At 71.0% G+C, this 25,933-nt stretch overlaps 2 protein-coding genes across 8 annotated transcripts in view; one reads left to right on the top strand and one right to left on the bottom strand.

Moving 5' to 3' along the window:
• The window catches only part of GATAD2A (GATA zinc finger domain containing 2A), a 41,192-nt gene extending 23,711 nt beyond the window's left edge, over nucleotides 1-17,481 (top strand). For 5 of the 7 annotated variants that reach the window (XM_058292731.2, XM_058292732.2, XM_012526720.4 and 2 more), the window contains 10 exons: nucleotides 9,101-9,233; nucleotides 9,345-9,473; nucleotides 10,572-10,661; nucleotides 11,258-11,389; nucleotides 11,483-11,650; nucleotides 12,515-12,791; nucleotides 13,527-13,825; nucleotides 14,313-14,387; nucleotides 14,575-14,767; nucleotides 16,263-17,481. In XM_058292731.2, coding sequence (XP_058148714.1) covers nucleotides 9,101-9,233; nucleotides 9,345-9,473; nucleotides 10,572-10,661; nucleotides 11,258-11,389; nucleotides 11,483-11,650; nucleotides 12,515-12,791; nucleotides 13,527-13,825; nucleotides 14,313-14,387; nucleotides 14,575-14,767; nucleotides 16,263-16,393 — 1,627 coding nt within the window. In that variant the 3' untranslated portion in view covers nucleotides 16,394-17,481. Of the gene's footprint in view, nucleotides 1-7,667; nucleotides 8,145-9,100; nucleotides 9,234-9,344; nucleotides 9,474-10,571; nucleotides 10,662-11,257; nucleotides 11,390-11,482; nucleotides 11,651-12,514; nucleotides 12,792-13,526; nucleotides 13,826-14,312; nucleotides 14,388-14,574; nucleotides 14,768-16,262 lie in introns of those variants that run through there. The other 2 variants (XM_058292733.2, XM_058292729.1) reach the window with 2 other exon arrangements.
• A 2,546-nt stretch (nucleotides 17,482-20,027) lies between these two features.
• TSSK6 (testis specific serine kinase 6) lies at nucleotides 20,028-22,514 on the bottom strand. The gene has a single exon (XM_004462406.5). It carries the CDS (start codon nucleotides 21,865-21,867, stop codon nucleotides 21,046-21,048), a length of 822 nt encoding a protein of 273 aa, XP_004462463.1. The 5' UTR covers nucleotides 21,868-22,514; the 3' UTR covers nucleotides 20,028-21,045.
• Nucleotides 22,515-25,933: the final 3,419 nt, after the last annotated feature.

Raw genomic sequence — 25,933 nt, 5'->3', positions numbered from 1 at the left:
AGAAGTACACCGTGCTCACAGTAGCCGTAAGAGCCAGAGCGACTGTGGTAATATCAGGTAAAATAGACCTTAGGACACCAAACGATGCTGGAGCCCACGAGGGACCTTGATGATGACACAAGGGTCAGCTGCCTCAGGAAGGCGCAGCGGTTACAAGTGTGTGTGCGCCTAACAACAGAGTCCCCAGATACCTGCGCACAGGCTGACAGCACCGATGACGGAAGTCGGCGGTTCCAGAGATCGCCGTACGCCGCTCTCCAGAACCGGTAAAGCAGCTGGACAAACTCGAGGTCAGGGAAGACTTGACCCCCCGCACTCAGCCCGCTCGACCCGAGCGACAGCCGTAGGTCCGTCCGCAGAGTTGCCGCAGGCCGCCCGTTCTCTCCAGACGTCCACGTGGCATCCTCGGGGGGTGGATGGTATGTGCCGGGCCATAAAACAAGTCCCAGCAGGTCCCGCCCCCACCAGAACGGCTGCGGCGCAGGAGCACCGAGCGCTGGCAAGGCTGTGGCGCAACCGGAACCCTCACGTGCCGATGGGGACGTAAAACACGACAGCCGCCGCGGAGAGGAGTTTGGCAGCTTCTTCAAAAGTTAATCATAAGCCAGCCGTGTGACTCAGCACCTCCACTCCCCGGAACCTACCCGAGAAAACCGAAGCCGTACGTCCACGCAAGGACGGCCCCGGCGCGTTCCTCGCGGCCGGTAGCGGGAGCAGCCCGCGGGCGAGTGCACTGCTGCACGCCCAGTGCGGCCTGCTGGGGAGACAGGAAGTGGAGCAGCGCCCAGCAGCGGGCGGCACGGGGGATGCGGGGGGGAGGTGGCGGTGGGCGCGCGCTGCAGTCTTGGTAAAGCTCGCAGGCCCGCACCCTCCATGCGGGCGGTTCCTCCCCCCGGGCGCCCGTCCCTGTGCAGAGCCGAGCTCCCTGGAGGTGGCGGGGAGGGGCCTGGCCCCGGGAGGCCAGCCCAGGGGTCACGGCCAGGTGCCCGGGCCGCTCCTGCTCCTCCCTCGGCCCTTCGCCGGCTCCCTCCCTGCACTCCCGTCCAGAGGAGACGTGCTTCCTGTTGACCTGCAGAAACAGGGTCCCCGGGCCGGCGGGGGGGGCGGCCTCTGGGTGGACAAGCGTTCGGGTCGGTGGCCCCGGAGCCTCTTGTCCGGCTGGTCAGCGGCCGGGGCCAGGCCTCCCCGGCGCCAGGCTCCCTGCGTCCCCCGGGGGGCAGAGATGGCAGAGCCAGATTCGGGCCGCTCGGCCGACTCCGCATTCCACAGCTGCTGAGGTGTGCGGGGGCCCCGGAGAGTCAGACCCGGTGCTGGGGGCTTCCCCGTTGGAGGGTCCCGGACCCCCAGGACGGGCCACCTCCACCTCCCGGTTTTCCCGGGAGGAAACTGAGGCGTGGGCCTGGGTCCCCGTGGCCCTGTGCCGGGGGCCCCGGGCGGGAGAGGGGCAGGCGCGCTGGCAGCGCCACGTGGGGCCCCTGGGGGGTGGGGGGCCCGCCCACTGGCCTCGGGCGGCCCTTTCCCCTGGTGCTGGGGGGCGGGGGCTGCACCGCGAGACCCCAGGCCTCCCCTGCACTCCCTCTCGCTGCAGCCTGGGCTGCTGTTCCCGCTCCAGGGTGTCCGTCTGTCCACCGTGCGCACTGGGACTGGAGCCCAGACCCACGCGGGCAGCCCAGGGCGCCAGCCCTTCACCCGGCCTGGGAGGCACCGGCGGCTCCGCCTCGGGGGTCGCCACACGCGGCCGTCGCAGGCGGTGGGCGTGCGTCGGAGCGCAAGCGAGCCCGAGAGCGGCAGAGCGGGGCGGCCGCCCGTCACGGCAGTGTGGGGCGCGGGCGCCCCATCCCACGTCGTGCAGAAAGAGCAGCAGCGGGGACCCCGCGTCCCCTCCGTCCAGGCAGTGGCACGCAGTCCTCCGTCGCGTGGCTGCAGCGCGGGCGTTTGCCCGTGGCCTCTCGGGAGGGACACGCGAAGCAGGCGCCCTGCTGGGGGTGTGGCTTTACCGCGTGCCCTGAGCACTGTCCCGCGAGCGCCCTGCGCCCGCGCTCGGCTTCCGCGTCTTGCCTCTTCCCACGCCGCTCCTCGGTGCCTCTGTCCACCACGCCGGCCCCCCGCAGCCCTTTTCCTCAACGCATGGAGGCGCCTGGCCCTCGGCATGGGGGGACCCCGCAGCTCCCTGTTTCCGCGCTGGCTGTCGCGCGGGGGGCCGGGGGGCCTTGCCGGCCACGTGCGCTCAGACCTCAGCGCCGGTCCCTCGGAACCCCGCCCCGCGGCAGCTGCGCGCAGCCTGCCGGCCAGCTGTCCATCGGAATGTTCCGGGCCAACACAGGCTCCCCAGCGAGACGACGGGAATCGCCCAGCTGCCGCGCGGCGCGCCCGGGCCGGCTCGGGTTCCGCGCTCTAGGATGTGTTCAGTTTGCCGCCCGCGCCCGGATCTCCTGGGACCTTTCCTCAGGCCCTGGCCGGGAGCCCGCCGCCCCGGGCCCTGCCCGCCACCTGCGGGCGCCTGCTCTCTGCTCTCGCCTCGCCAGAGAGGCCGGGCCGGGGCTGCGCGCCCTTGGGAAGCGCCCGGTGCCGCTGCCCTCGCCAGCCGGCCCTCCTGCCCCTCGGTGGCCTCAGCGCCCGCTGCCAGGGGCTGGCGCTGACCTCGCCCGCGTCCTGTCCACCCGCCTGTGGCCGGGGCTCTGATGGGCCGCCAGACACTGGGGGCCGCAGGCAACGCCTCCAGGGTCCTTCCTCTGCCCCGAGCGGCCCCTGCGCACGGCCACAGGGAAGGGACGCTGCGCCCGAACTGGCCGCTCATGATTCCCGGAAGGGGGTCCCGGCCCGTGGGGGAAGGACGCGCCCCTTAGCCACGCGCTGGTCCTTACGCCTCTCGGCAGCCGCCACGCACAGGCGCAGGTGAGCGTCCTCCCGGGGCAAGCCCTCGTGTGGACGGCGAGCGGCACGCCGCGTCCCCCGGAGGAGCTGCTGTCGGGGTCCCCGCCCACACGTCACTGCCACGGCGGACCTCACAGCCGCTGGAGCGTGGGACCCTCCTGCGCGCCACTCTTGCTTTGCCGCCGTCCGCGGCTGCGCCAAGTGCAGTTACACCGCAGCCGCCGGCCTGGCCTTTGGAGAAGCACATCGGCCGCGCCCTCATGCACGCAGCCCCCATCGCGGGCCTTCCTGCCGCGCAGCCCGGCGGCTCGCGCGGTGCCAGGAGCCCTCTCCACGGGATGGAGGCGCGGCGGCCGCGGCCCGGGGGGAGCACTGGTTGGTGAGCCCAGCAGCAGGGCCTGCTCAGGGGCCGCCTGCCGGCCGCGGGGCCGGGCCACTCCATCCCGGCTCCCTGTGTAAGTGCATGGGTGTCCCTGGGCCTCCCGGGGGCTCTGCGCGCGAGGGGGGCGGCGGCCCGGGCAGCTGGAGAAGCCCCGTGGGCCCTGCCCTCCCGCCCGGCGCCCGGCAGCAGCGCCCGCCGGCCCGCGCGTGGCTCCGGGGCCCGTGTCCGCTGGCGTCTGTGGTTCGCGTCGAGACGGGGGCGCGTGAGCATCAGCGCCGCCCCATGCGGGGGGAACTAATCTGTAAATCCCTCCCGGGCCTGGCGCGAGGAGACAGCTGGGTTCCCACGGCGGCGGCTGCCTCGGCTCCGCTGGGACCCGGCGCTTGGGCCGAAGCGGGCGAGGAGACCCGGCCTCGCCCAGAGAAGCGGCCGGGGTCTCGGGGACCCGGTGTCCTCCACCACGACGCCCCCTGCGGTGGGCGCTCTGGTGCCCCGGGGCCCTGAAGCCTTGCCGGCAAAGTGTCCTCTGGTTCGTGGAAAGCCGTTGCATCCTAAATAATTAAAAAATAACAGATTACTTTAGACGGGGTTTAGATTCTTAGAGAGCGGTTACGAGAACTCCTCGGCGGGGCCGCCTGCTGCTTTCCCGCTGTCACTCAGGAGCACACCTCGTCCCCTGACCCAGGCCCTGCTGCCGGCTCGCGGTCCCCCCTCCTTCCACCCCGTCCCCCGGAAGGACAGCGCCGCACGGCCCCGTGCTAGCCGGAAGGACGGCGCCTCCTGAGGGCGGGGAAGCTGCCCCAGCCCCTCGGCGTCCTCCTTTCCTCTCCTGGAGAATCGTACTCGCGGGCGATCTCGTCACGTTGCGGGCCCGGGAAAATCGGAACCGGAGAGCACCTTCTCGTGTGGCTCGTTCCTCAGCGCCAAAAACCGTCAGATTCGTCGGCGTGGCCGGTGAGGCCGAGCGAAAGCGCCGGGGTCATCCGTCGGGCGGTGCCGGTCTTGGGGCACCTGCCGAGCCGGCACCCACGCGGGTCCTGAGTTCAGGCTTTGCGCGTCGGAAGCTTGGACGTGCTTGCGGTAGCCGGCGCCGTCGGTCCCCGCCGCGGGCCCACGTGTGAGCCGCCCCCGCCCCGGAGCTCGGTGCCTGTGTTCTTGGGTGAGCGGGGGGCCCCCAGAAGCCCCGGACTCGGGCCAAGAATCGGGCAGGAGCAAGTCAGTGGGGCCGGCGCCCTCCCGAGCCCCTCCCTGCCGGGCAGCGGTTCCCACCGCGCGGTCCCCCTGGAGGCGGCGTCGGGCGAGGGGGCGACGTGTGCTTAGACCGGAGGCCTGCTCGGGGCCGGGCGGGGGGGGCGGAGCTGCCTCCACCTCGGGGAGCCCCGACTCAGGGCGGGGAGCGTCCAGAGGAGGACGGCGGCGGAGGGCGGCCCGCGCCCCGGGAGGCGCACAGGGCGGCCGGGGGGAGGGCGTGGGGGCCGAGTGCGCTGAAGCCCCCAGCCCAGGGCCCGCGGCCACCCATCGGTGGGCGAGGCCGAGCCTCGCGGTTCAGGGCCGCCCCGGCTCCAGGAAGCGGGGGCCTCGCGTCTTCGTGGCCCTCGCGTCTCCGTGGGCCTCGTGCTCAGGCGCCGGGCTGTGCCTCGGGGCCCCAGCGGAGGTTTCCAGGCCGAGCGGGGACGCGCCGCCAGCCTGCCGCTGCCCGTGGGCGGCTGTCCTGCCCCTCGCTCGCGCCCGAGGAGGGGCCCACCGAGCAGGAGCGCCCACCGCCCCTCACCGCGGCCCGTGCCACCATGCCACCGTCACCACCCGGCCACACGGGCTCTCGGAGGGGGAAGCACAGACCTTTGACAGAGCGACCTCCACGGCCCGGGTCAGGCCGCCAGACGGGGGTCCCGCGGGGGGCGGGCTCCGCTGGGGTGCGCGCAGCCGGCTTGCTGCGGCCATCCCGGCCCCGGGTGGATGACCTGGGTGGCATCTGTGACAGCGGCTGCAGGCTACACGGGTGTGCGGTGGGCAGAGGCCACCCCCCAGTCATGGCGCACCAGCAGGGTCCATGTCCCCGGCGCCAGCTCGCACGCGGGCCACGCACTGTGGCGGCTCCTTCCCGTGCGGGGTCTGGCACCTGGGCCCCCCGTAGCTGACGGCCAGCCCCTGTGGTGCCCGCGGGGGCCGGGTGGGCCCGGGCTCCCCTCAGCTTCAGCACCCCAGACCCCAGAGCAGGAGAGGACCTGAGTTCCCCGGGGAAGTCGCTTCCCAGCGCAGCCCGGAGCGCGCCTCCACGGCATCGTGACGGGCAGGGGTTCCCTGCTCTTTGCCCACTGCTGTGGACAGAGGATGGGCAGGGGCTCGCCTCGGGGACCGCAGCTCCACCTCGGGGCCGCGCCCCCTCCCCCCTGCCCCCTGCCCCCTCCCCCTCCCCCGGCTGAGCTGGGCCTCCTGTGGCTCTGCCCTGAGGGGCCCGGCCCCACGGCCTCCATCCTAAGGCTGCCCTTCCTGGGCCGCGGGGCTGAGGGGCAGCAGGCGCAGTGCGGCGTGGCCTTTGACCTTGCCCGCGGGCACCCGGCCTCGCGCGCCGGACCTCCCCCACCCGCCCGGGAGCTCTCCCGGCAGGGCCTGGGCGCCGAGCGCTGCCCCCCGGCTCGGGCCGCGGGCGAGGGGCGACCCAGGCGCGTCGTCGCTGTGGGCGCGTCGTCGCCGTGAGCGCCTCCGTGAGGGGCCGCGGCCCCGAGGCCCGCGGGGTCTCGTAGCTGACGGCCAGGCAGGGCAGCCCGGGGGACCCCAGGCGCAGCCCCCCGACGGCGCGTCTGCCCCCGACCCCGGCCCCGAGCAGTGACGCTGCCCGGGCCCGGCCCTCACCCCGCCGCCAGGAGGGCCAGCCAGGCTGTGCGCCTCCGCACGGTGGCCGCTCTGTGAGGCCGTGCCTTCACAGCCCCCGGCCCCAGCTCCGGGCGGACACAGGCGGGCAGCTCCCGTCCCACCTGCAGAGGGGGCGGCGGCCGTGCCACCTCGGGCGAGACACGGGGGCAGGCGGCGCCGTTCGGGCGCCCGGGGGTCTCTGCAGCCTGCGCACCCCTGCCCCAGGCCCCCGGCCCCCGTGCGACAGCACAGGGCTGGCGGCGCTCTGCGGGGGTGACGGCCTGGACCAGACCCCCAGGGCGGGGTCCTCCCGGGGGCCACGGGCACAGCCGCGGGAGGCGCCTCGGGGCTCTCTGCAGGGGGCTGGGGCAGGCTGCCCCGGGCCAGCGGGCCCCGCCTCCCCCGCAGGTGTGCGGGCGACGGCCCTGCGCCCCCAGGTGCCCCCTCGCCCGCCCACGGGCCCCGCCGGGGCTTCTCCCCGCTTCTCGGGTGGGTGTGGGTGGTCCCACACGTCTGCTGGACGCGCAGGCTTCGATCCCGCGGCCCTGCGGCAGCCGCGCTCCTGCCTTCCCCACGCGCCCCAGGCGACGAGCCGCAGGGCCCAAGTCCCCGGCGTGGGCTCACCCCGCCGTCCACCCCCTCTGCCGAGGCGGGACAGAACCGCAGCCGCCCAGGGCCGTCCCCGCGCCAGGCCCGGGACTCGGCCTTAACCTGGTCGCGGGCGAGTGCGAGCACGCGTGGGAAGGGGCAGGACTGCGGGCAGGTCTGCCCCCCCTCCCCGCCGCCGGCGCGGGCTGAGGGCGCACGTGGGGCCCGGGCGGGTGTTCGCCGCCCTGGGGCTCCCCTCCCGCCCCCTGCCTCCCGCCTCCCGCCCGCCTGGCGCTCCACTGACGGCACAGGCGGCGGCAGGGCCTGCTCGGGAGCTCGCAGCATGGAGGGCCGGCCTCGCCGAGGAGGTGGCGCCCGGGAGCTCGCGACTCCGCTCCCTGCGTCTGACACTGTGGTCCCCGAGCGGCGTGGCCGCCCTGCCCGTCGCTTCCGTGTACACTCTGGGGCCCAGACAGTGGCTGGAGAGGGCCGCGCCGCCGGCCCGGGGTTTCGCCCTCGCGTGCGCCCCGGCTGAACCGGGAGGGCGGGGGCGCTCTCCCCTGGGCGGGGGGGGGGGGTCCAGGCACCTTCCTTTCAACGGCGCTCTCGGCCTTGTCGGTTTTGGTGAAAGCAGAAGGGCAGGTGGCACCCACGGGCCGGCCCAGGGTCCCCGAAACAGCCCCGGGGGCCCCGCCTGGCTCAGGCACCCCTCCGCGCGCCCCTCGGCGCCACCCGGCCGCCATTTGCCGGCAGCACCTGGACCCCACCCTCGCTTCTCAAAATGAAGCTTGCGGGTCACAGGCCGGTTCAGACCGGCCGTTGCTATGGTTTTCAGGTCGGAGGCACTAGGGCAGGGTCACGTGAGCACGGAGGGAAATGCCTTTGTCACGTGACCTTGGGGCGGCCTGACGCGCCTGCAGGAAGTGCCCTCCCTGCCGGCCGCGGGTGCTGGCTGCTCCTCGGCGGGAGGCCGGGGGCCCTCGGGCCCCTTGACCCCTCCCCGGCCGGGACAGGCCGCAGCCCCTGCACGGGCCGAGGGCGCATCCTGCCCTTGGGGACCCCTGTGCTCGGGGAGGCGGCCGCCCTCAGCCAAAGGCCCGGGGGCCGGCGCCCGTGGCCTGCCAGGCCATGGCTGCCGTGGACACGGGCTCAGGGCAGCTGCCCAGCCCCCCGGCGAGGTTCTGCCGGCCCGCGCAGCCCCTGGCGTCTGGGTGAAAGTCAGGGTGCTCCGCAGTGGCTCGGGGCCGGAACCCCAAGACGAGAGCAGAGGGGCCGGTGCGCGGAGAACCGCAGGCTCTCGGGAGCGGCCGTTCCCGGGCGGGCGGGTCTGCAGCGGGAACCACATCCTCGGTCTGCGCGGGCGGCCCGGCGCCGAGGAGAATGCGGGCGCCTGCCTCCCTGTGCTCTGCGCTCTGCGCGCGGAGCCGCCCTGGCCGAGTCCAATCAGGTGCTCTGGACACCCCGTGGCCCCAGCGCCGGGGGAGGGAGCGGGCGCCGAGCCCACCCCTCCGCGCCCCGGAGAAGCCCCCGCGCGGCCGTCCCTGCTGCGTGTCTCCTGGAGCCGTGGCTCCCTCCGGAAGCGGCTGCGGCTCCGGGGGCGCAGCCCGGCGGGCGTGGCCGCAGGCCCAGGGCCTCTGAGCCAGTGACTCCTCGCCCGCGGAGCCCTGGACGGAGCAGCCCCTCCGTCCCGCGCGCCGCGCCCGGCTGCCCCACTCCCTGGCTCGCGGCGCCCCCTGGAGGACAAGCCGCCGCCTGCGCGGCGCCCAGCGTGTGGCGTTCCCGAGGGGGAGAGCCAGGGCGGCAGGGAGCCGGCGCGTCCCCCCCGGGACCAGCGGGAGGGCAGGGCCAGGCCCCGCGCAGCCTGAGCGCCACGCCGCGGGGAAGGGGCTGGCGCTTGCATGGCGGTGGCCTCGCGCCGAGGGAGGCAGGGCGGAGTGCTCCTCGAGAGCCGGCGTCGCAGGCAGACGCGTGCGTCTGTGACGTGCCATGGGGCGGGAAGGGCAGAGGTCAGGGGCGAGGGTGGTGGCCGGCGCAACCTGGGCGTCCTGAGGGCCGGGTCCCCCCGGGGTCAGGCCCGAGGGAAGCCAGTTTCGTCTCCAGCTGGTTCCACACGCCCTGAGCACGGGTGGCGGCGTGGGCTGAGGGGCCGGGGACGGGGCTGTCCAGCGGCAGGGCCTCAGGCCTGTGGAGGGGTCGCAGGGGGGAGCCCGGCCCCCCGTGGGGCGCGGAGCCGGCCGCGGAGAAGGAAGCCCCGATGTTCTCCAAAATGGCGTGTCCTGGGCCCCAGCGGAGGCCGGGAGGGCAGCGCGCGGGGGCCTGAGCGGCCACGGTCCAGGTGGGGTTCTAGGGGCCGCGGCACTGGGCGGCTCCGGTAGCTCCCTGCGTCGTCTCCACCCCCCGCAGCGACATGAAGCCCGAGAGGAGAGCGCCCTCGCCCGACGTGATCGTGCTGTCAGACAGCGAGCAGCCGGCCAGCCCGCGGGTGAACGGCCTCCCCAAGCTGGCGCTGCGTGAGCCCAGCGCCGAGGCCCTCCTGGTGAGCCGCGCGGCCCGCACCCCGCGCCCCCCACCCCACCCACCCCCGTCCCCGGGGCCTGGCTCGCGCCGCAGACGCGCTCCCGCAGCCCCGGCTCCCTCACCCCCGCAGAAAAGCAGCCCCGAGGAGCGAGAGCGGATGATCAAGCAGCTGAAGGAGGAGCTGAGGCTGGAGGAGGCCAAGCTCGTGCTGCTCAAGAAGCTGCGGCAGAGTCAGATCCAGAAGGAGGCCGCCCAGAAGGTGAGGCGCGCGGGGGCCCCTGCGTCCCTCCCCGGGGTCCCGGGGCCAGCGTGTCTCCTGTCTCTGGGAGCCGTGGGGGCTGGTGTGCCCCCTGGCTCTGGGGCCGTGGGGGCCTCTGCGTCCCGTCCCGGGCGCCCGGGGCCAGTGTGTCCCCTGGCTCGTGGGGGCCAAGGCATGGTCCGGGAGCCGCGGGCTCAGGCCCCGGCTGGAATCCAGCCGAGGGGACGCCAGGGTCCTTCCCAGCCCATAGAAACAGTCCTGGACCTTAGAATCGAAACCCCGCTTCTCCTGCACCGGAAGCGTGCTGTCACTCCCGGAAACAGAAAACAGGCCACAGGCAGCGCTTCCGGGCTCAGAGCTGCGCTGCCAGGGCCCGTCGGGAAGGCCCTTTCCCTGTGGGCGGCGTGTCGCGGGCGTGCCCTGCCCCCTGCCTGCTCGTGGGCGCCACCGCCGCGTGCCGGACACCCAGGCCCCTGCCCCGGCGCCCGTCCTCCCGTCCCCTCGTCCCCCGGGGCCACCCGAGCGCTCTGGAACGCCGTTCCTGACGCAGCGTGACGCGCAGGGCGGCGGAGGCTGGAGGATGCCGCGGGTGTCTGTTTCGAGTTTGCTGGGCCCCGTCGGGGGGCAGGTGGCCCGCAGTGACGCTCCCGCCACGCCCTGCGGTCGCCGCGCCAGTAACTGGGACGCGAGCTCCGCCGCGGGCGCCCACGCTCGGGCGCAGTCAGGCAGGGGGCTTGGCGCCCGGGCTTGGGCTCTGTCGTTTCTCCACGTCCTCGGGAGCCCTGTAGGCGTGTCGGGGTCCCGTCTCCCTCCTTCCGGCCCCCTCAGCGGCAGGCGACCCCGGGCGGACGTCGGGTGACCCGAGGGGGAAGTGCTGTCCTGGGCCGCCGTGCCCTTCCCGTGGTGGACTCGGCCGGCGCCCGCCCCAGGCCCTGGTCCTTTGCCTCGTCCACCCGGTGGCGCGTCCGCAGGGGTGGCCGGCCGGTGAGGCTGAGGGTCCGGGGGCGGTCGGCGCCTTCCCTGGGCAGAGCCCGCGAGAGCCGCCGCTTCCCAGAGGCGCCTCCCCACACCCGCTCACCGTCCGCCGCCCCCTTGCAGCCCGCCGGCTCTTCTGGGAGCGCCGTGACCACCCCGCCCCCGCTCGTGCGCGGCGCCCAGAACATTCCTGCCGGCAAGCCGGCGCTGCAGGTGAGCGTCCCCGGGCCGGCGCGGCTCGCGCCCTGCTGGCGTGCAGCGCCGCGTGCCGCCGGCCTCTGCTGACCGAGGGGGGGCGGCCACGCGGCCCTCGGCGCTCCGCCCCTGGCCCAGCAGAGGAAGGCGCCTTGGTTTTTTTCCTATCCCCCCCCTTGCGGCTTTTTCGTTTGCGGGCCATCTGCGTTCTGTGTCCGTTTCGTGCACGTTCTTCCGTGTGTTTCATTTATTTCTCCTCCCCCCTCGCGGCTCGCTTGCCGCCTGCTCTCTGTGCCCGTTCGCTGTGGGCTCGTCTGCCTTCTTTTTTTTGTTGCGTCACCTTGCCGAGTCGGCTCTCCGCGGCGTCTGCAGGTCAGGCAGCGCTCCGCGGCGTGCGGGTGAGCCCGCCTTCACCAGGAGGCCCCGGGGCGCGAACCGGGGGACCCCCACAGGGTAGGCGGGAGCTCATCTGATTGAGCCGCAGCCGCTTCCCAAGGCACGCTGGCTCCCGTGCGGTTTTTGCTTTTTTGCTTCCTGCTTCAAATTTCATTTTTATTAACTAACACGCGCGTACAGAGAAAACTGACCCGTGGGGGGCTGGGTGTCGCCCGCAGGCCGCCTCGTCGCGGGTGGCCGGCAGCGCCGTCCCCCCTCCCCTGGTCCGCGGCGGGCAGCAGGCGTCCTCCAAGCTGGGGCCGCAGCCCAGCGCCCACGTCGTCATGCCCCCGCTCGTCAGGGGCGCCCAGGTGAGGGGGGCGCGGCGGGCGGGCGGGCGGGCTCCGGCGGGGCCCCCGGGGTGCACGGCGCCCTCCGACACCCGGCTCTCGCCCGCCCCGCAGCAGATCCACACCATCAGGCAGCATTCCAGCTCGGGGCCGCCCCCACTGCTCCTGGCCCCCCGGGCCTCCGTGCCCAGCGTGCAGATCCAGGGGCAGCGGCTCATCCAGCAAGGCCTCATCCGCGTGGCCAACGTCCCCAGCGCCAGCCTGCTTGTCAACCTCCCGCAGGTGAGGCCCCGCGGCCCCGGCGTCTGGGCGCAGCCCGCGGTGCAGGGCCAGGTCCGCGCGGGCAGCGGCGAGTCCCCGCACAGACAGGAAGCGGCCGCCCGCGGCGGCCTTGGCTGGCCGGCCCGAGAGCTCTTTTTCCTTTCTGGGGTGACAAGCTGTTGCCAAGGGAGTTAAGGCCCACTGTCCCCCCGCCCTGCACCCAGTGAGAATGCGGCCGGCGGGGCCTGTGGGGGCGGCAGCGTGGGGGTCCGCTCCCCGCGGCCCGTGGAAGGCCCCACGGGGGGCTGGAGGCAGAGCCCCGGATGTGCTGACGTCCTCGGGAGGCGGGTGTCGTTGTCTATAGATTTCTGGAAGGGTCTTTACCCCAGAAATACGGGGGCGCTGGTGGGGTCAGCTTCAGGTTTTAGAGGGGGAGCGCTTCGGTGTCAGGTGTTGAGGGTGGGGTGGCCTACAGGTGGGAGAATGTGGGGGGCTGGGATTGGCCACGGGGAACCGGCAGAGAAGAGCCGCAGGTGCGAGCGGCTGGGGGTGCAGAGGGCAGAGGGCCGAGAGAGAGCAGGGCACGGGCGCGAGCGCGCGCTTCAGCCTCGTCTAGAGCAGCCAGGGGAGGAGGTGGGCCGGGGAGGCTTCGGCGCCGGCGGACCCGTTGCAGCTCCGTGGGACGCTGGCTCCGGCTGTGCGCCACGTGGCGCGTTCCGAACGTGCAGCTCACCGGCCGTTAGCCGGAGCTCCCCGAACCCGCCCAGGGCGTCAGCCACGGGGGCGCGGGGCGAGGCTGCCGCCCTGCCCGCTGGCGTCAAGGGGCCCGCGGGGCCGGGGCCCCCGCTGGGCGCGCTGCCGACCGGCGTGTGTCTTCCCCGAAAGCCCACCCCAGCCTCGCTCAAAGGGACGGCGGCCGCCTCCGCTCAGCCGAGCGCCACCCCCAGCGCGGGCCCCGGGGGCAGCTCCGGCGACTCGCCCGCCAGCCGGCAAGCGGCCGCCAAGCTGGCGCTGCGGAAGCAGCTGGAGAAGACGCTGCTGGAGATCCCGCCCCCCAAGCCCCCCGCCCCCGAGATGAACTTCCTGCCCAGCGCGGCCAACAACGAGTTCATCTACCTGGTGGGCTTGGAGGAGGTGGTGCAGAACCTTCTGGAGACCCAAGGTGAGGCCCGGGCGGGAGGCGGGGTCCGGCAGGGCAGGCGGCCGCGGACAGGCGCCCCGAGAGCCCCCGGGGCTGCTCGCGGCAGCCCCCAGGACAGAGGTGGGGTACCACCTGCCCGAGCTGGGCTGGGGAGCCACCCCCGCGTCTTACAGCGCTGGGCTCGGGAGCGAAAGGCCGCGGCGAGCGTGCCCGTTAGGAACCGAGCAGAAGTGAGCGGGGTGGCCACGCGGGCCGTGCCATCCCGCGCCAAGCGTGCAGAGCGCAGAGGCTGTGGGCACGGGATATGCGCCGGGCGACCGAGACGCTGGGCAAGGCCATGCTGACCAGGAGCCGGGGTGGGCGGGTTCCCCCGGCCAGAGGCCGCCCCTCTGCCGGATCTGCATTTGCAGGGTCCCCCCAGGGCTGGCGGCCGCCCCTTTGCTGGGTCTGTGTTCATGGGGTCCCCCCAGGGCCAGCGGCTGCCCCTCTGCCGGGTCTGTGCTCACAGGGCCCCCCCGGGCTCCAGCCGCCCCTCTGCCGGGTCTGCGCTCGCGGGGCCCCCCCAGGGTCAGCAGCTGCCCCTATGCTGGGTCCTGCATTCACGAGGTCCCCCCAGGCCAGCGGCCGCCCCTCTGCCAGGTCTGTGCTCACGGGGCCCCCCCAGGCTCCAGCCGCCCCTCTGCCGGCTCCCACTTGCGGGGCCCCCCAGGCCGGCGGCCCCCGGCCCCCCTGAGCCGCGAGCGTGTCTCCTCGCAGCGGGCAAGGTGTCGGCCGCCGTCCTGCTGGCCCGGGAGCCCTACCTGTGTGCCCAGTGCAAGACGGACTTCACGTGCCGCTGGCGGGAGGAGAAGAGCGGCGCCGTCATGTGCGAGACCTGCGTCACCTCCAACCAGAAGAAGGCGCTCAAGGCCGAGCACACGAGCCGCCTCAAGGCCGCCTTCGTCAGGGCGCTGCAGCAGGAGCAGGAGATCGAGCAGCGCCTCCTGCAGCAGGGCGCGGCGCCCGCGCACGCCAAGCCCGAGCCCGGCGCCGCCCAGCACGCGGCGCTGAAGCAGGTGAGCCCGGCGGGTGGCGCGGGGCAGGCGCCTCTCCCGGGGGAAGGCGAGGCGGCCGGGATCTGCGGGCACCCGCCTGGCTGCGGGCGCCGCGTCCACATCGTGCCGCGCGGCGGCGCCGGGCCGTGGGAACACTCCCTCGGAGCGTGCTGGGTGGAAAGCGCCTCTTGTCTGGACGGGCTTCCGTGGAGCCTCGTCCAGGCCCGCGCCGGGCCCCCGAGCGCCACGCTGGGAGAAGCGCACCGCGGCCACCGAGCCGCCGGCCCTCATTTCCTCACGCCCGTTTCCCCCTCGCGGAAGCTGCAGAGCCCCCGCCGGCAGCCCCAGCTCTTCCTCACGCCGCCGCGCACACTCTCATGTCCCCACCCGGCGTCTGCAGCCAGCGGGCCATGGCGCCCGCGCCGCGTGAGCCCAGCACCCCCCCCCCCCCCCCCGAGGGCGCGCCGGCGGCGGGCGGTGTCGATCCCACCCACTCCCATCTGTGCAGGTCATGAAGCCCCGGCGCAAACTGGCGTTCCGCTCGGGAGAGGCGCGCGACTGGAGCAACGGGGCCGTGCTGCAGGTCAGAGCCACGCGCCCGGGCCCCGGCCGCCCCGCGGGTCCCCCGCCCGCCTCCCCACCCCGCGGCGGCACTGACGCGTGCGCCCGGCCGGGGACTCCTGGGGGGCCCCGTGGGTGGTGGGGGAGCCAAGCCCGTGCCCTCGACGGCGCCGGCCCCGCGCCAGCCCCGTGCACGCTCTCTGCTGCAGGCCTCCAGCCAGCTGTCCCGGGGCTCCGCCGCGGCCCCCCGCAGCGTCCTGCACACCTTCAGCCCGTCGCCCAAACCGCAGAACGCAGCCGCCGCCCCCGCCCTGGCGCACCGGGCCGGCAAGCATTCCGAGAGGATGGCGGGCTCCGGCAAGGGCGGCGCCGCCAACTGGAAGAAGACAGCTGTGGGCACAGGTGGGCGTTCCCCGGGGCCGCAGGCGGGGCGGGGGTCCCCCCAGGTTGCCGCTCCAATGCCCGGGCGCCATCCCGGGTCCACGGAACGGTACGTCCCGGATAAACTGTGTCCCTCGGTACCCAGAGCCCGCGTCCTTCCTGCCCTTCCCAAAGCGGCACCCTCGGCCTGAGCTCAGGGCCCGGCCCGGGGTCCTGCTGTCAGCACCGACACCCACCTTTCCCGCCCACGCCCCCCTCTGCGGCTTCCCTCTGTCTTGGGCGTTCCCAGCTCTGGGCGCGTCGCCAGCCCCCGCCTCGTGCTCCCTCCCCACTCTCGTCTCTGACCTGCCATGTGGCGTGAAGTTCAAACCAGAACGGCAGCAGAGGAGGGGGCACACGCCGCGGGCAGGCCTGTGGGGGTCTCCCGGGCGGTGGCGTCTGGCCGTGACCTGAGGGGGCTCGGCTCCTCAGCCCGCCTCGGCGCCTGCCGTTCCTGGTGGCGCCTCCAGCGCCGGCGCTGCCGCCTCGTGCTCACTTGGCCTGTGTTTACCGCACGTGTCGCAGCCTCGAGACGAGCGTCCGTCCAAAAAGGGAAAGCGAGAGCTGGGCGTAGAGGCCGGAGCATGGAGCACAGGGGGGAGGGATGGGTGGGCCCGGGCGCCAGGGTGGTCAGAGCCCGGGAGGAACCAGGAGGGAAGCTGACGCAGGCCAGGCGGCAGCGGGACACGGCCGCTGAGTGGACGGGCGTCCCAGCCGGGCAGGGAGACAGGAGAGCCGGTCAGCCGGGGGCACGGGTCAGCGGCCCCGGCCAGCACCTCTGTGGTGCAGCAGGGAGCTCCCGGCCTGTCATAGGCCCGCGGGGACCGGGAGCCTGCACAAAGAGACCGTGGCATCGCGCACTCGGCAAGGCCGGGCGCTGGCCAAAACGCTGGGCTGGGAGGCGGGAGGCGGCCGGCCGTGGCCTGGGCGGGGGAGCCTGGCCTCGCTGCAAGCGGTGCCGGGGCGGCCAGACGCGGTGTCCCCAGCCCCCAGCGGGGGTCACCGCGACCCAGGGCGAGTGCGGCGCTGGCCGGGGCGGGGGCCGCCCTCTGCTCTGGGGGCGCGGCCGGCTCCTCGTGGCGTCTGGAGCTAGAGGGGAGCCGGCGGCAGGGGCGCCTCCGCCCGGGCCAGGCTCGGTTTCCCTCCTCAGGGTCCAGTTCTCACTCTGTTCGTTTAAACGTTTTCTTTGAAGGACACGACGGTTCTTAAAGGCCGCCCGGCTTTCCGTCGAGATTTGATCTGCACTGAGTCATTTTTGTGTTTTCTAGAGTAGGCGAGAGAGTGTAGAATGTGTTAAGAAACGGGGAAAGAGAAGAGCGCGTCACCCGGGCCGCGGGCGAGGCGCCGGGTCATCCCTCAGCCGCCTCGGCTGCCCCTGGGGCCCAGCAGGCGGGCGGTGCGCAGGCAGGGGCGCAGGGGCGCGGGCATGGCCCCCCGCGGCCCCGCTGACCGGCCGCGCCCCCCCTCGCCCCCGCAGGCGCGGCCCTCGCGCTGGTCAGCCCGGGCCTGGCGGTGCACAAGGGCTCCTCGGCTGTCGACCGCCAGCGCGAGTACCTCCTGGACATGATCCCGCCGCGCTCCATCCCGCAGTCGGCCGCCTGGAAATAGCGCGCGGCGCCGGGCCCCGTGCCTCCCGCCGCCGCGGACGCCGGCCAGCACCCCGCACCCGGGAGGGCGCCCCCGCGGCTTCTCCCTTCTCTCTCTGCCTTTAGTTCGCCCGTCACCAGCAGGAAACGTGGACCTCAGGGGCCACTCCCGGCCCGGCAGGCGCGCGGCTGCCCCGGACACTGTGAGGCGCCCCGGCCCCCCGGGAGCCGAGCGGGGCCGCGCCCGGTTTCTGCTCCCCCCGCCGCCTTCCGTCGCAGCCCTCCGCGGGTTGGAGATCTCCCTCCAGCCGCCTCACGACAATGGAGTCAGCGACGATTAAAAAAAAAAAAAAAAAAAAAAAAAAGGAAACTGCGCAGACCCAGGGGTCCCCGCCGGCCGCCGCGCCAGCCCCGCGGCCCCTGCTCCCGCAGTGTAGCCCTCTGTTGCTGCTTGCTCCCACCACCCCAGGACTCGGCGCCCGGCGGAGGGACAGATGGACGCCGGCCCCCCGCCAGGACACAGCGCCGCCGCCGGGCCGGGAGGAGGGCGGCGGGGACGGGGAGGGGAGGGCGGTGTCTCCCTCCACGTCGCTTTTCTTTTACTTCCTTACGGTCTTTTCCTTTTTTTTTTTCTTTTTTTTTCCCCTTTCCTACTGACGTTGGTGGTCGAGCTCTCGCGCCGGCCTTGGCGCAGGCGTCCGCCGGGCGTCCCTCCCGGGGCCGCCCGCGCCCCTCTGACACCTCAGGGTCCAGTCTGGGTCTAGCTTAGAAGCCTTCTCCCTCCGGGGGCGCCGTCGCGGTTCCTTTCCAGACGTTTTTGGTTTTTTTTCTTTCTTTTTTCTATTTTTAAAACCCTTAGGCTCTCCAGAAACGTTTTTCTAAAGGATCAGGTCTGCTGTAGTTCTGTTTGGGTTTTCTCCGCCCTCTCTAAAACGGGGTGCCCCGAGGAAGGGCCCGCAAGCCGCCCTGTGGGTGCTCCGCGGGGCGAGGAGACGGCCTGCGCTGCCTCCCGGCCGCAGTTTAGAGACTTAATTTAAAACCCTTGTTTTGTAGGGCCCCCCCCCCTCAGACGCCGCCGCCACACGTTCTAATAAAACTCATTTAACCCCCGCGCTCGCGTCGTGTGGGTGCCGTCGGCGCGCGCGGCCCGGGCTGGGTTCCCGCAGCGGGGGCGGCCTCGTCCCCGGGATCCGGGCGCGAGGAGGAGGCCGGGCCGTGCGCCCACGCCGAGGCGGCTGGCAGGGGACGCGCGGTGCCCGCGCCCCTGGCGAGTAAATGCCCGTCTGTTCGCCACCCCGAGCTCCCGCCCTCTCTCTCTGAGTGGCGCAGGTAGCGGGTGCCCCTGGCTCGGGGGTCCTGGCAGGGGCTCCCCAGAGCCGCCTCCCACACCGCGCCCGGGACCCCCGAGAGCGCAGACCAACCCCCCACGAGGGGAGCGGGGGTCCATGGGCTCGGGCCCTGCCGCCTGCGCCCCTTCGGGCGCTCCCATCCGGGACCCCGTGGCGCGGCGTGGAAAGGACGCGGACGTGGGCCGCCGCGGGGGCTGGTCCGCGCGCCCCCTGGTCTCCCCCTTGCCCCGGTGGCTGGAGCCGTGGCCACGCGCGGCCGAAGGCGCGGCTCAGACACCCCCCGGGTGGAGATTCGCGTTCTGGGGAAAGATGCTTCTCGATAAATGCGGCTGCAACCCTGCGGCTGCCGCCACACCGGGCTCCTGGGGTCCCCACGGCCCAGCCGGGACGTCCCGCACCCCTCATACGGGAGCCCACGGTGAACCCCGCCAGCCAGCCCCCCCGTTGTCCGCGCCACGAGCCGTCGGGCGGCGACGGGGACTGGAAAGGGGGTTCCCAAGCTCGTTCCCGTTTTAATTGGGGGCGGGCGGCGAGCACGTGTGGCAGTGCCACCGCGAGGTTGGGACGGGACGGACGCGCAGACCTGCCCTCCCCGGGGCCTCCCCGATCCCGGGCTGCAGCCTGCGTGTCCCGGGTGAGGACGGGCCCTGGGCAAGGGGGGGGGGCGGCCCCGGGGCTCCCCAAGCTCCCGGCACCTCTGCAAAGCGGGACCTCCCGGGTCTCCCGCGCCCCTCGGGGACCTTTCAGCCGCGCCACAGTCGGAGAGCCCCAAGGAGGCGGGCTCCTGGGGACACAGGCGCGGCATCGGCCGTGAGCACCGCCGGAGAGGCCCCTGGCCGCGGCACCGTCTGCAGCACGGGGAGCGTTCACCCCAACAACTCGGAGGGAGCTTAAAAAGCCAACAGCCGACTTTTACAACCCTCTACAGAGAGCGCACCGGGCAGCTGCCCAAGGCGTCTAGGTTTTGGGTTTTTAGGAGGGTGCACTTGTAAATCTTTGGTAATAAAACAAACGTTTGCTACCCAACGCAAATAGACCGACTCCGATAGAAGAGGCCGGAATTGGTGACTGGATGTCCCGTCCTGAGGGATTCTGGGGCCCGCGGGACCGTGGCGCGATGGGCGGCGCTCCTCTGCTGGCCTCATCCCCCGGGCCCCGGCCTCCCGACAGCACCGCCCTGACCCCGCCCGGGGGGCACTTGGGAGGCCCCGGAGGGGGTGCAGCAGAGTCAGTGGAGGAAGCCCCCCGGGGGGGCCCCCAGCAGCAGCGGGGAGCCTCGGGCTGGAGGGCGGGGGGCCAGCTGAGGGAGGCCGCCTCCAGCCATCCCGCGAGGTGGCCGGCCCCGGCGCGCACTGGGTGCCCGAGCACAGTGGTCACCCACCTGCGGGGAGCCTCCTGGGCCTGGCGCCGGCCACAGGAAGGGATTTGGGGGGGCTCGGCCCCCTTCGCCCGGGCTGGGCGCAGGCCCCTGGGCAGGCCGGGGCCAGGCATGGGTGTCGGGCAGGGAGGGCTGCGTGCACCCCGGCCCCCTCCGCTCACGGGTCCAGCTGCCGGCCCTGGTGGAGGGGCGCACAGCGGACATGGGCCAGCGATAGGGCGGGAGCAGCGCCGCCGCAACTTGGGGCGAGGACAAGGAGCCAGAGACGGGGTGCCGGGGGAGAGGTGGCGCCTTAGCCGAGCCTCGAAGAGGGGGGCTGCAGGAAGCGAGAGCCAACGCGGCAGGTGGGGACACCCACGGGGCCGGCGGTCATACCCTCGGGGAGCCGCGAGGATTGTGGGGTTCACCGAGAGCAGTGGAGGCCCCCGGCGAGCCAGGCTTCCTTTTAGGGCCACAGCCCGAGGCTTCTGAAGTGGGGGAGCGCCGGCCCTCCGTTCCCGGGGCACTGGGGAGCCGCGGAGGGCGAGCGAGCACGGGGGGACTTGGCTAGACGGCAACGAGCAGCTCCCTTCGGGAGCCTGTTTGCTCAGACGGGGGGAGGCAGGTGGGGTTGGGGAGACCTCCCATGCACCCCAGATGAGAGCCATTGTTACCAAAACAGTAACCTCGCGGTGGGCACAGTCCCAAACTCCCCCAGCCCCGCCCCCCGTCCCCCCACCCTGTCCTGCAGCCCCAGGGGCCTCGGCGTTGCTGGCACAGCTCTTCCCGCTGCCTTCTCAAAACGGCCTCTACTTAAAACCCTTTCCCTCTTCGTCTACTACCGCGGCGTCACCTCGACTGTCGCTGCTGCAGGCTCCCCAGATCCCTGGGCACAGCCCCCCCATTCAGCACAACTTACAATTATTTCACTTTTAATTTTACTAGACCTGCACTTTCCCTCCCACTGAGGGCGGGGACGGGTACAAGCTTCTTTGCTGAGTTCCAGAGACTGGGTGGTACACAGCAGGTGCTCGATAAATGCACAGAAACACGAGGGAAGAGGACTGAACGAACGCGCTCGTCTCGGGGCCCCCTCCCCGTCCCGACTCGCCCCCTGACGGTGTCCCACGGGTGTCAGCGCTGGGGGGTAGGTGGGGATGGCTGACAAAGAGGAGGGGCCCTGCCTCAGACAGATCTGGGTTCGAATCCCAGCTGTGGTCACGGGCAAGCAAGGTGTCCCCTGGGCCTCTGTCCTCATCTGAAAACCCACCTCATTATGGGGCAACCCCACCAACTCCGAGCCTGGGGGTTCAGCTGCCCCACAGCCCAGCCTGGCACCCCCATGCCCAGGACCACCCCGATTCCAGGGACAACCCCGAAGTCCTCGTGGCTGGGGAGGCCCCCGTCGTCGGGCCTCCAATCCCCCAACTCCCTGTGAAGACACGGAGCCCGCACCTCACTCACCTTGTCTCTCCAAAACGGGGCGCCTGCGCTTGCCTGCCACCCCCCCTTCCCCAGCCAGACCCCTCCTCCCCCTGCCCCGAAGAGGGGGCCAGAGCTAGAGGCAGGTGCGAGGAAGAGCGACTTTATTGCAGGGACCAGCGCCCAGAGCGCGCCAGGTCCCCCCCGCTGGCGACCGCGCCTGGCCACCTCGAGCCGCAGTCGCTCGTTCCGCGCAGGCGCAGCGCCGCCGTCTCTCGTCCCGCCCCCGGCCGGGGACTCGAGGAGCAGCCGCTCGCACCCTCCCAGGGGAGGGGGCAGGGGTCGCGGAGGAGGAGGAGCTGGGGCCGGGACGCGGGGCCGGCTGCGAGCCCCCCCCCCCCTCGCCGCGGGAGGAAAGGGAAGGGGGCAGAGGAGGAAAGGCGCGCGCAGGGGCGCGCGGCGTCTTCCGGGGACCCCGGCGCCGCGCCGGGGGCGCCCGTGCGCGCGAGCCCCGGCGGGGGGGCGGGGACGGCGGGCAGCCCGGCGCTAGCCGGAGTCCCCGGCCCGCAGCCAGCCGTTGCGCGCCACCTGGCCCGCCGAGGGCCTGGCCGACGGGCTGAACTGCAGCAGCTCGGCGATGAGCGCCTTGCAGCGCTCGGGCAGCTCCAGGCCCTCGGGGTACAGCACGCCCCGCTTCTGGCGCCGGGGCAGCCCGGCGAGGTCCGAGTCGTCGAAGGGCATGCAGCCGGTGACCATGACGTAGAGCACCACGCCCAGGCTCCACACGTCGTACTTCTTGGGGTCGTAGGGGATGCCCAGAAGCACTTCCGGGGACGCGTAGGCCGCCGAGCCGCAGTAGGTGGTGCTCAGGTCCGGGTAGCCGTGCGCCTGCCGGCCGAAGCCGAAGTCGGTGAGCTTGACGCGGCGCTCGTCGGGGCTCAGCAGCACGTTCTCGCACTTGAGGTCGCGGTGCACCAGGTGGCGGTCGTGCAGGTAGCGCACGGCGCCCGCCATCTGCGCGAAGAGGTCGCGCGCCTGCGCGCCGGGGATGCGCCCGCTGCGCTGCACCGCCTGCAGCAGGTCGGTGGCGGCCGCCTCCATCACGATGTACAGCTTGCCGTTGCACACCTCGATGAACTCGAACACGTGCACGATGTGCGGGTGGCGCACGCCGCGCAGGATGGACAGCTCGCGCGGCAGGAACTTGTTGACGAAGTCGGGCGGCGCGCGCCGCCGGTCCACCACCTTGATGGCCACGGTGCCCTTGTACTTCTTGGACGTGGCCACCTTGACCTTGGAGTAGCTGCCCTCGCCGATCGTGCGGCCCAGCTTATAGCCCAGGTCGCTCAGCAGTTTGTCGCCCGACATGGCGGCGCGCGGGGCGCGCGGGGGGCAGGAGACGGCTGCTGTCGGGGGCGCGGCCGGACTCCGATCTCGGGCCTAACCCATGGCGCTTGGCACCTGCACACCCGCACCCCCATGTGCCCACTCCCGGGCCCCCGCCGCCGCGGCGCCTTTTATGGCCGCGGTAACAATTTCTGCCTTGTGAAGTGGCCGCCGGCGTCACCTCCGCTTGGCGGGGCGGGGGGCCTGGGCCGCCCACGCTTTGTGACTCATAATCCCCTGCACGGGTCCGGTGCCCGGGGAGAGGCCCCTCGCAGGGGGTCCCGGACACCCCCCGGGGAGCGGAACCGTGCCCAGGATTGGGGCGCCGGATCCCGGGGGGGGGGGGGGCCGCTGCGCCCCACCCATCCCCCGTCCCCAAATTCGTGGCCGGTGGCCATGTGGGGTCCTGAGCCGCCCCCAGATCCGCCCCCCGTGAGGTGGAGAAAACGGGGAGAGGGGCTGGCTGCGCCCCGAGGTCCCGTCTTGCAAGGACTGGGGTGCCCCGACGGGACTCCAGGCGCCCACGCGCAGAGACAGGTCCAGGCCGGCGGGGAGAGGGGACCAAGGCTCCTCGTCCGCAGCCGGTCCCCGCCGCCCCGGCTCTCCCGCGCGGGGGGCGCGGAACAGGGCCGGCCAGGCGCTCTGGGACTCCCCCCGCCCCCCCCCCCAGTCGCGCGGGCAGCCGGCGACGCCACTTCCGCCACACTCAACATGGCGGCGGCGGCGGCCGCCCGCACGTCACTTCCGCCCGCGGCCGGAAGCGCGCGGTCCGGCGAGCATGGCGGCCTCGAAGGTGAAGCAGGACATGCCCCCGCCGGGGGGCTACGGCCCCATCGACTACAAGCGGAACCTGCCGCGTCGGGGACTGTCGGGTCAGTGTCGCCCGGCGCCGGGGCGCCAGGGGCGGGGGGCGCCGGGGCGGGGGGGGGGCGGGGCGCCAGGGGGGGGCGGGGCGCCAGGGGGGGCGGGCGGGCCTCAGTTTCCCCACAGCGTCGGTAACTACAGAAACCCGCGCGCTCCGCCGCCCTGTCCTCCCGGCCGAGGACGTCGGGCCCGCCGATCACCCCCATTTTCCCCGAGGGGGAAACTGAGGGTCAGCTGGGCCGCGCCCAGTGTCCAGGCGGGGAAACTGAGGCCCGTGGGGAGGCCGCGACTCCCCGACCCGGAGCCCGTCCCGGGAATGCGTTTCCTTACGGTTTTCAAATGACGAGGATGACACGTAAGGTTTTGTTTTTGGGGGGACAACGCAGGGAAAAGTGGAAAACGTTAACTGCAGGGTGAAGGCATTGGCCCCAACTCGCCGAACTTGACGTTTAAAAGCGGTGCGTGGGGGGGAAGGAAATCATGCTCCGTGAAAAAAAGAACTGATGAGCCCGATAGAAAACGTCCGGAATCCAGACAGATGGAGGTCAAGCCTCGTGCAGCCTTCTCGGGTTTTCCGTCCCCCAGACCCAGGGGTCGGCATCCGTTTTGGGAGAGGACCAGAGAGTAAAGAGCTGGCCCCACGGCACTGCCTTTTTTCACAACCACTTGGAGATGGGAAACCGTCCTTAGCTCGAGGGCCGTGGCAAAAGGAGCCGCTGGGGTCAGATTTGACGCCGGGGTCAGTAGAGGCACAGCCATGAGTCCCTCCACTTATTCTATCGAAGTGTCATTGCAGGGGAGCCGATGTGGTTGAACCTCTGCTTCCCATGTACGAGGCCCTGGGTTGGATGCCAGGTGCCTCCTAAAAAGAAGAACAAACAAACGAGAAAACCAACTCTGATTGGGAAGCGGGTGTGGCTCAACGGTTGAGCACCTGCTTCCCACGGACGGAATCCTGGGTTCAGTCCCTGGTACCTCCTTAAAAAAAAAAAAGTGTCATTGTACCCTCTCCGTATTCAGTGTGATGTTTGTTTACTTGCTTGCACACCAGTGCCTTTTTTTTTTTTCCCTTTAAGATTTATTTACCCCTCCCCATCTGTTTTCTGTGTCCATTTGCTGTGTGTTCTTCTGTGTCTGCTTGTTTTTCTCTTTAGGCAGCTCCGGGAACCGATCCTGGGACCTTCCAGAGTGGAGAGAGGCGCTCAATCTCTTGCACCACCTCAGCTCGCTGGTTTGCTGCATCTCTTGTTGTCTCTCCTCTTTGTCTCTTTTTGTTGCATCGTCTTGCTGTGCCAGCTCTCCTGTGTCGGCCGGCACTCTGCATGGGCCAGCTCACCACACGGGCCAGCTCGCCTTCACCAGGAGGGCGCAGGAATTGAACCCTGGACCTCCTATGTTAGACGGGAGCCCAAGCACTTGAGCCACATCCGCCTCCCACCAGTGCCTTTTAAAAGTGCCTTTCGGGGAAGCGCATGCGGCTCAAGCGCTTGGGCTCCTGCCTAGTGTATGGAAGGGCCAGGTTTGATCCGTGGGGCCTCCTGGTAAAAAAAAAAAAGGATGCCCATGTGGCAAGCCGAGTGCCCGCGTGGCGAGCCGAGTGCCCGTGCGGCAAGCCAGTGAGTCACGCAGCAAGATGATGACGCAACAAAAGAGAGACGAAGGGGAGAGTCAAGGCAAGGTGCAACAGAAACCAGGAACCGAGGTGGCACAAGTGACAGGAAACCTCTCACCACATCGGATGTCCCCAGGATCGAAACCTGGTGCATCCTGGAGGAGAAAAGTGAGAAGACAAAAGGAGAAATAGATACAGAAGATCACACAGCCTGGACACAGGCAGCAAAAACACAGCGGGGGCGGGGGGAGTGCCTTTTCCTGACCCGTCCTCCTCCAGTTCTTGACACGGCAGCGTCTGGATATTGCTCTAAAGGCGCCTGAAAAGATGCCCCTGTCACAAGCCGACAGGGAAGTGCGGATCAAAACCACAGCGAGGCTCGCTCTGCCCAGAGGAGGCTGCACCAGACTTGGTGTGCATTTCCGTCTCTCATTTCTCAGCAAGCTCTGTTCTTACCCCACTTCCCCAATAAATTCTTTTTACTGGCCTAACCTCAAAAAAATAAAACCACTATGAGATGACACTTGGCAACCCACTAGCTGGCTAGCATGCGGGGCAAGGAAAAAAAATACAACGACAACAACAACAAAAAACCCATAGCAAGTGTCGGCGAGGATGTGGAGAAACTGGAACCCTTGCCTGTTTCGTGGCGGGTGGGAATGCCACCACCATGGTACAGCCACCACGTAAAAGAGCCTGGAAGGAGTTGAAAGCAGGAACTTGACTTACACACACTCTCGTGGCCCAAAGGTGGAAGCGATCCACGAGTCCATCGACAGATGATGGAGAAACGGATTGGAGTCTGCGCATACAGTGGGATATTCAGACGTGAAAAGGAATGACGCCCTGATACCCATGGCAAAGCAGATGAACCCTGAAGACGTGTTGAGTGAAACAAGCCAGGCACCAGAGGGCAAACACTGTGGCCTCACTGATCAGAAATAATTGGAATAAGCCAGTTCACAGGGACAGATGAATACGGGGTAGCAGGGGCTGCAGGCAGGGGACGGGGAATTACTGCTGCAGAGGAGCTCAGTGTTTCCACTTGAGGCAAGGAAAAATGTTGGTAGCGGGTGGTGGTGAGGGGAGCTCCCGTTTTTACTGTAATTAGCGCCACTGGATTGTATGCAGGAAAGCGGCTGAAATGGGAACGTTTGTCTTATATTTATGCAACCACAGGAAAAATGTTAATAAAAAATAGAGGGAGAAGCAGCCTTAGCCCACAAAAACAAAAAAACTACTACTTCACACCCACCAGGACTCCTAAATCCTACTGACTTAGAACAAGCATAGTCCTTTTATTTTTTTTTTTAGGAGGTACCGGGGATGGAACCCAGGACCTCGAACATGGGAGGCAGGTGCTCAACCACTGGGTTACATCTGCTCCCCAATGAGAGTTGGTTTTCTTCATTTGTTTGTTTGTTTGTTTTCAGGAGGTACTGGGGACCGAACCCAGGACCTCATATGTGAGAAGCAGGTGCTCAACCATCGAGCTACATATGCTCTCCAATGAGACTTGGTTTTTTTTTCATTTGTTTTTAGGAGGTACCGGAGACCAAATCCGGAACCTCG

The sequence above is a fragment of the Dasypus novemcinctus genome, unplaced genomic scaffold (assembly GCF_030445035.2).
Source record: "Dasypus novemcinctus isolate mDasNov1 unplaced genomic scaffold, mDasNov1.1.hap2 scaffold_259, whole genome shotgun sequence".
Lineage (NCBI taxonomy): Eukaryota > Metazoa > Chordata > Mammalia > Cingulata > Dasypodidae > Dasypus > Dasypus novemcinctus.
Note: the sequence above shows the minus strand (reverse complement) of the source record. Positions and strands in the feature narration are given on the sequence as shown.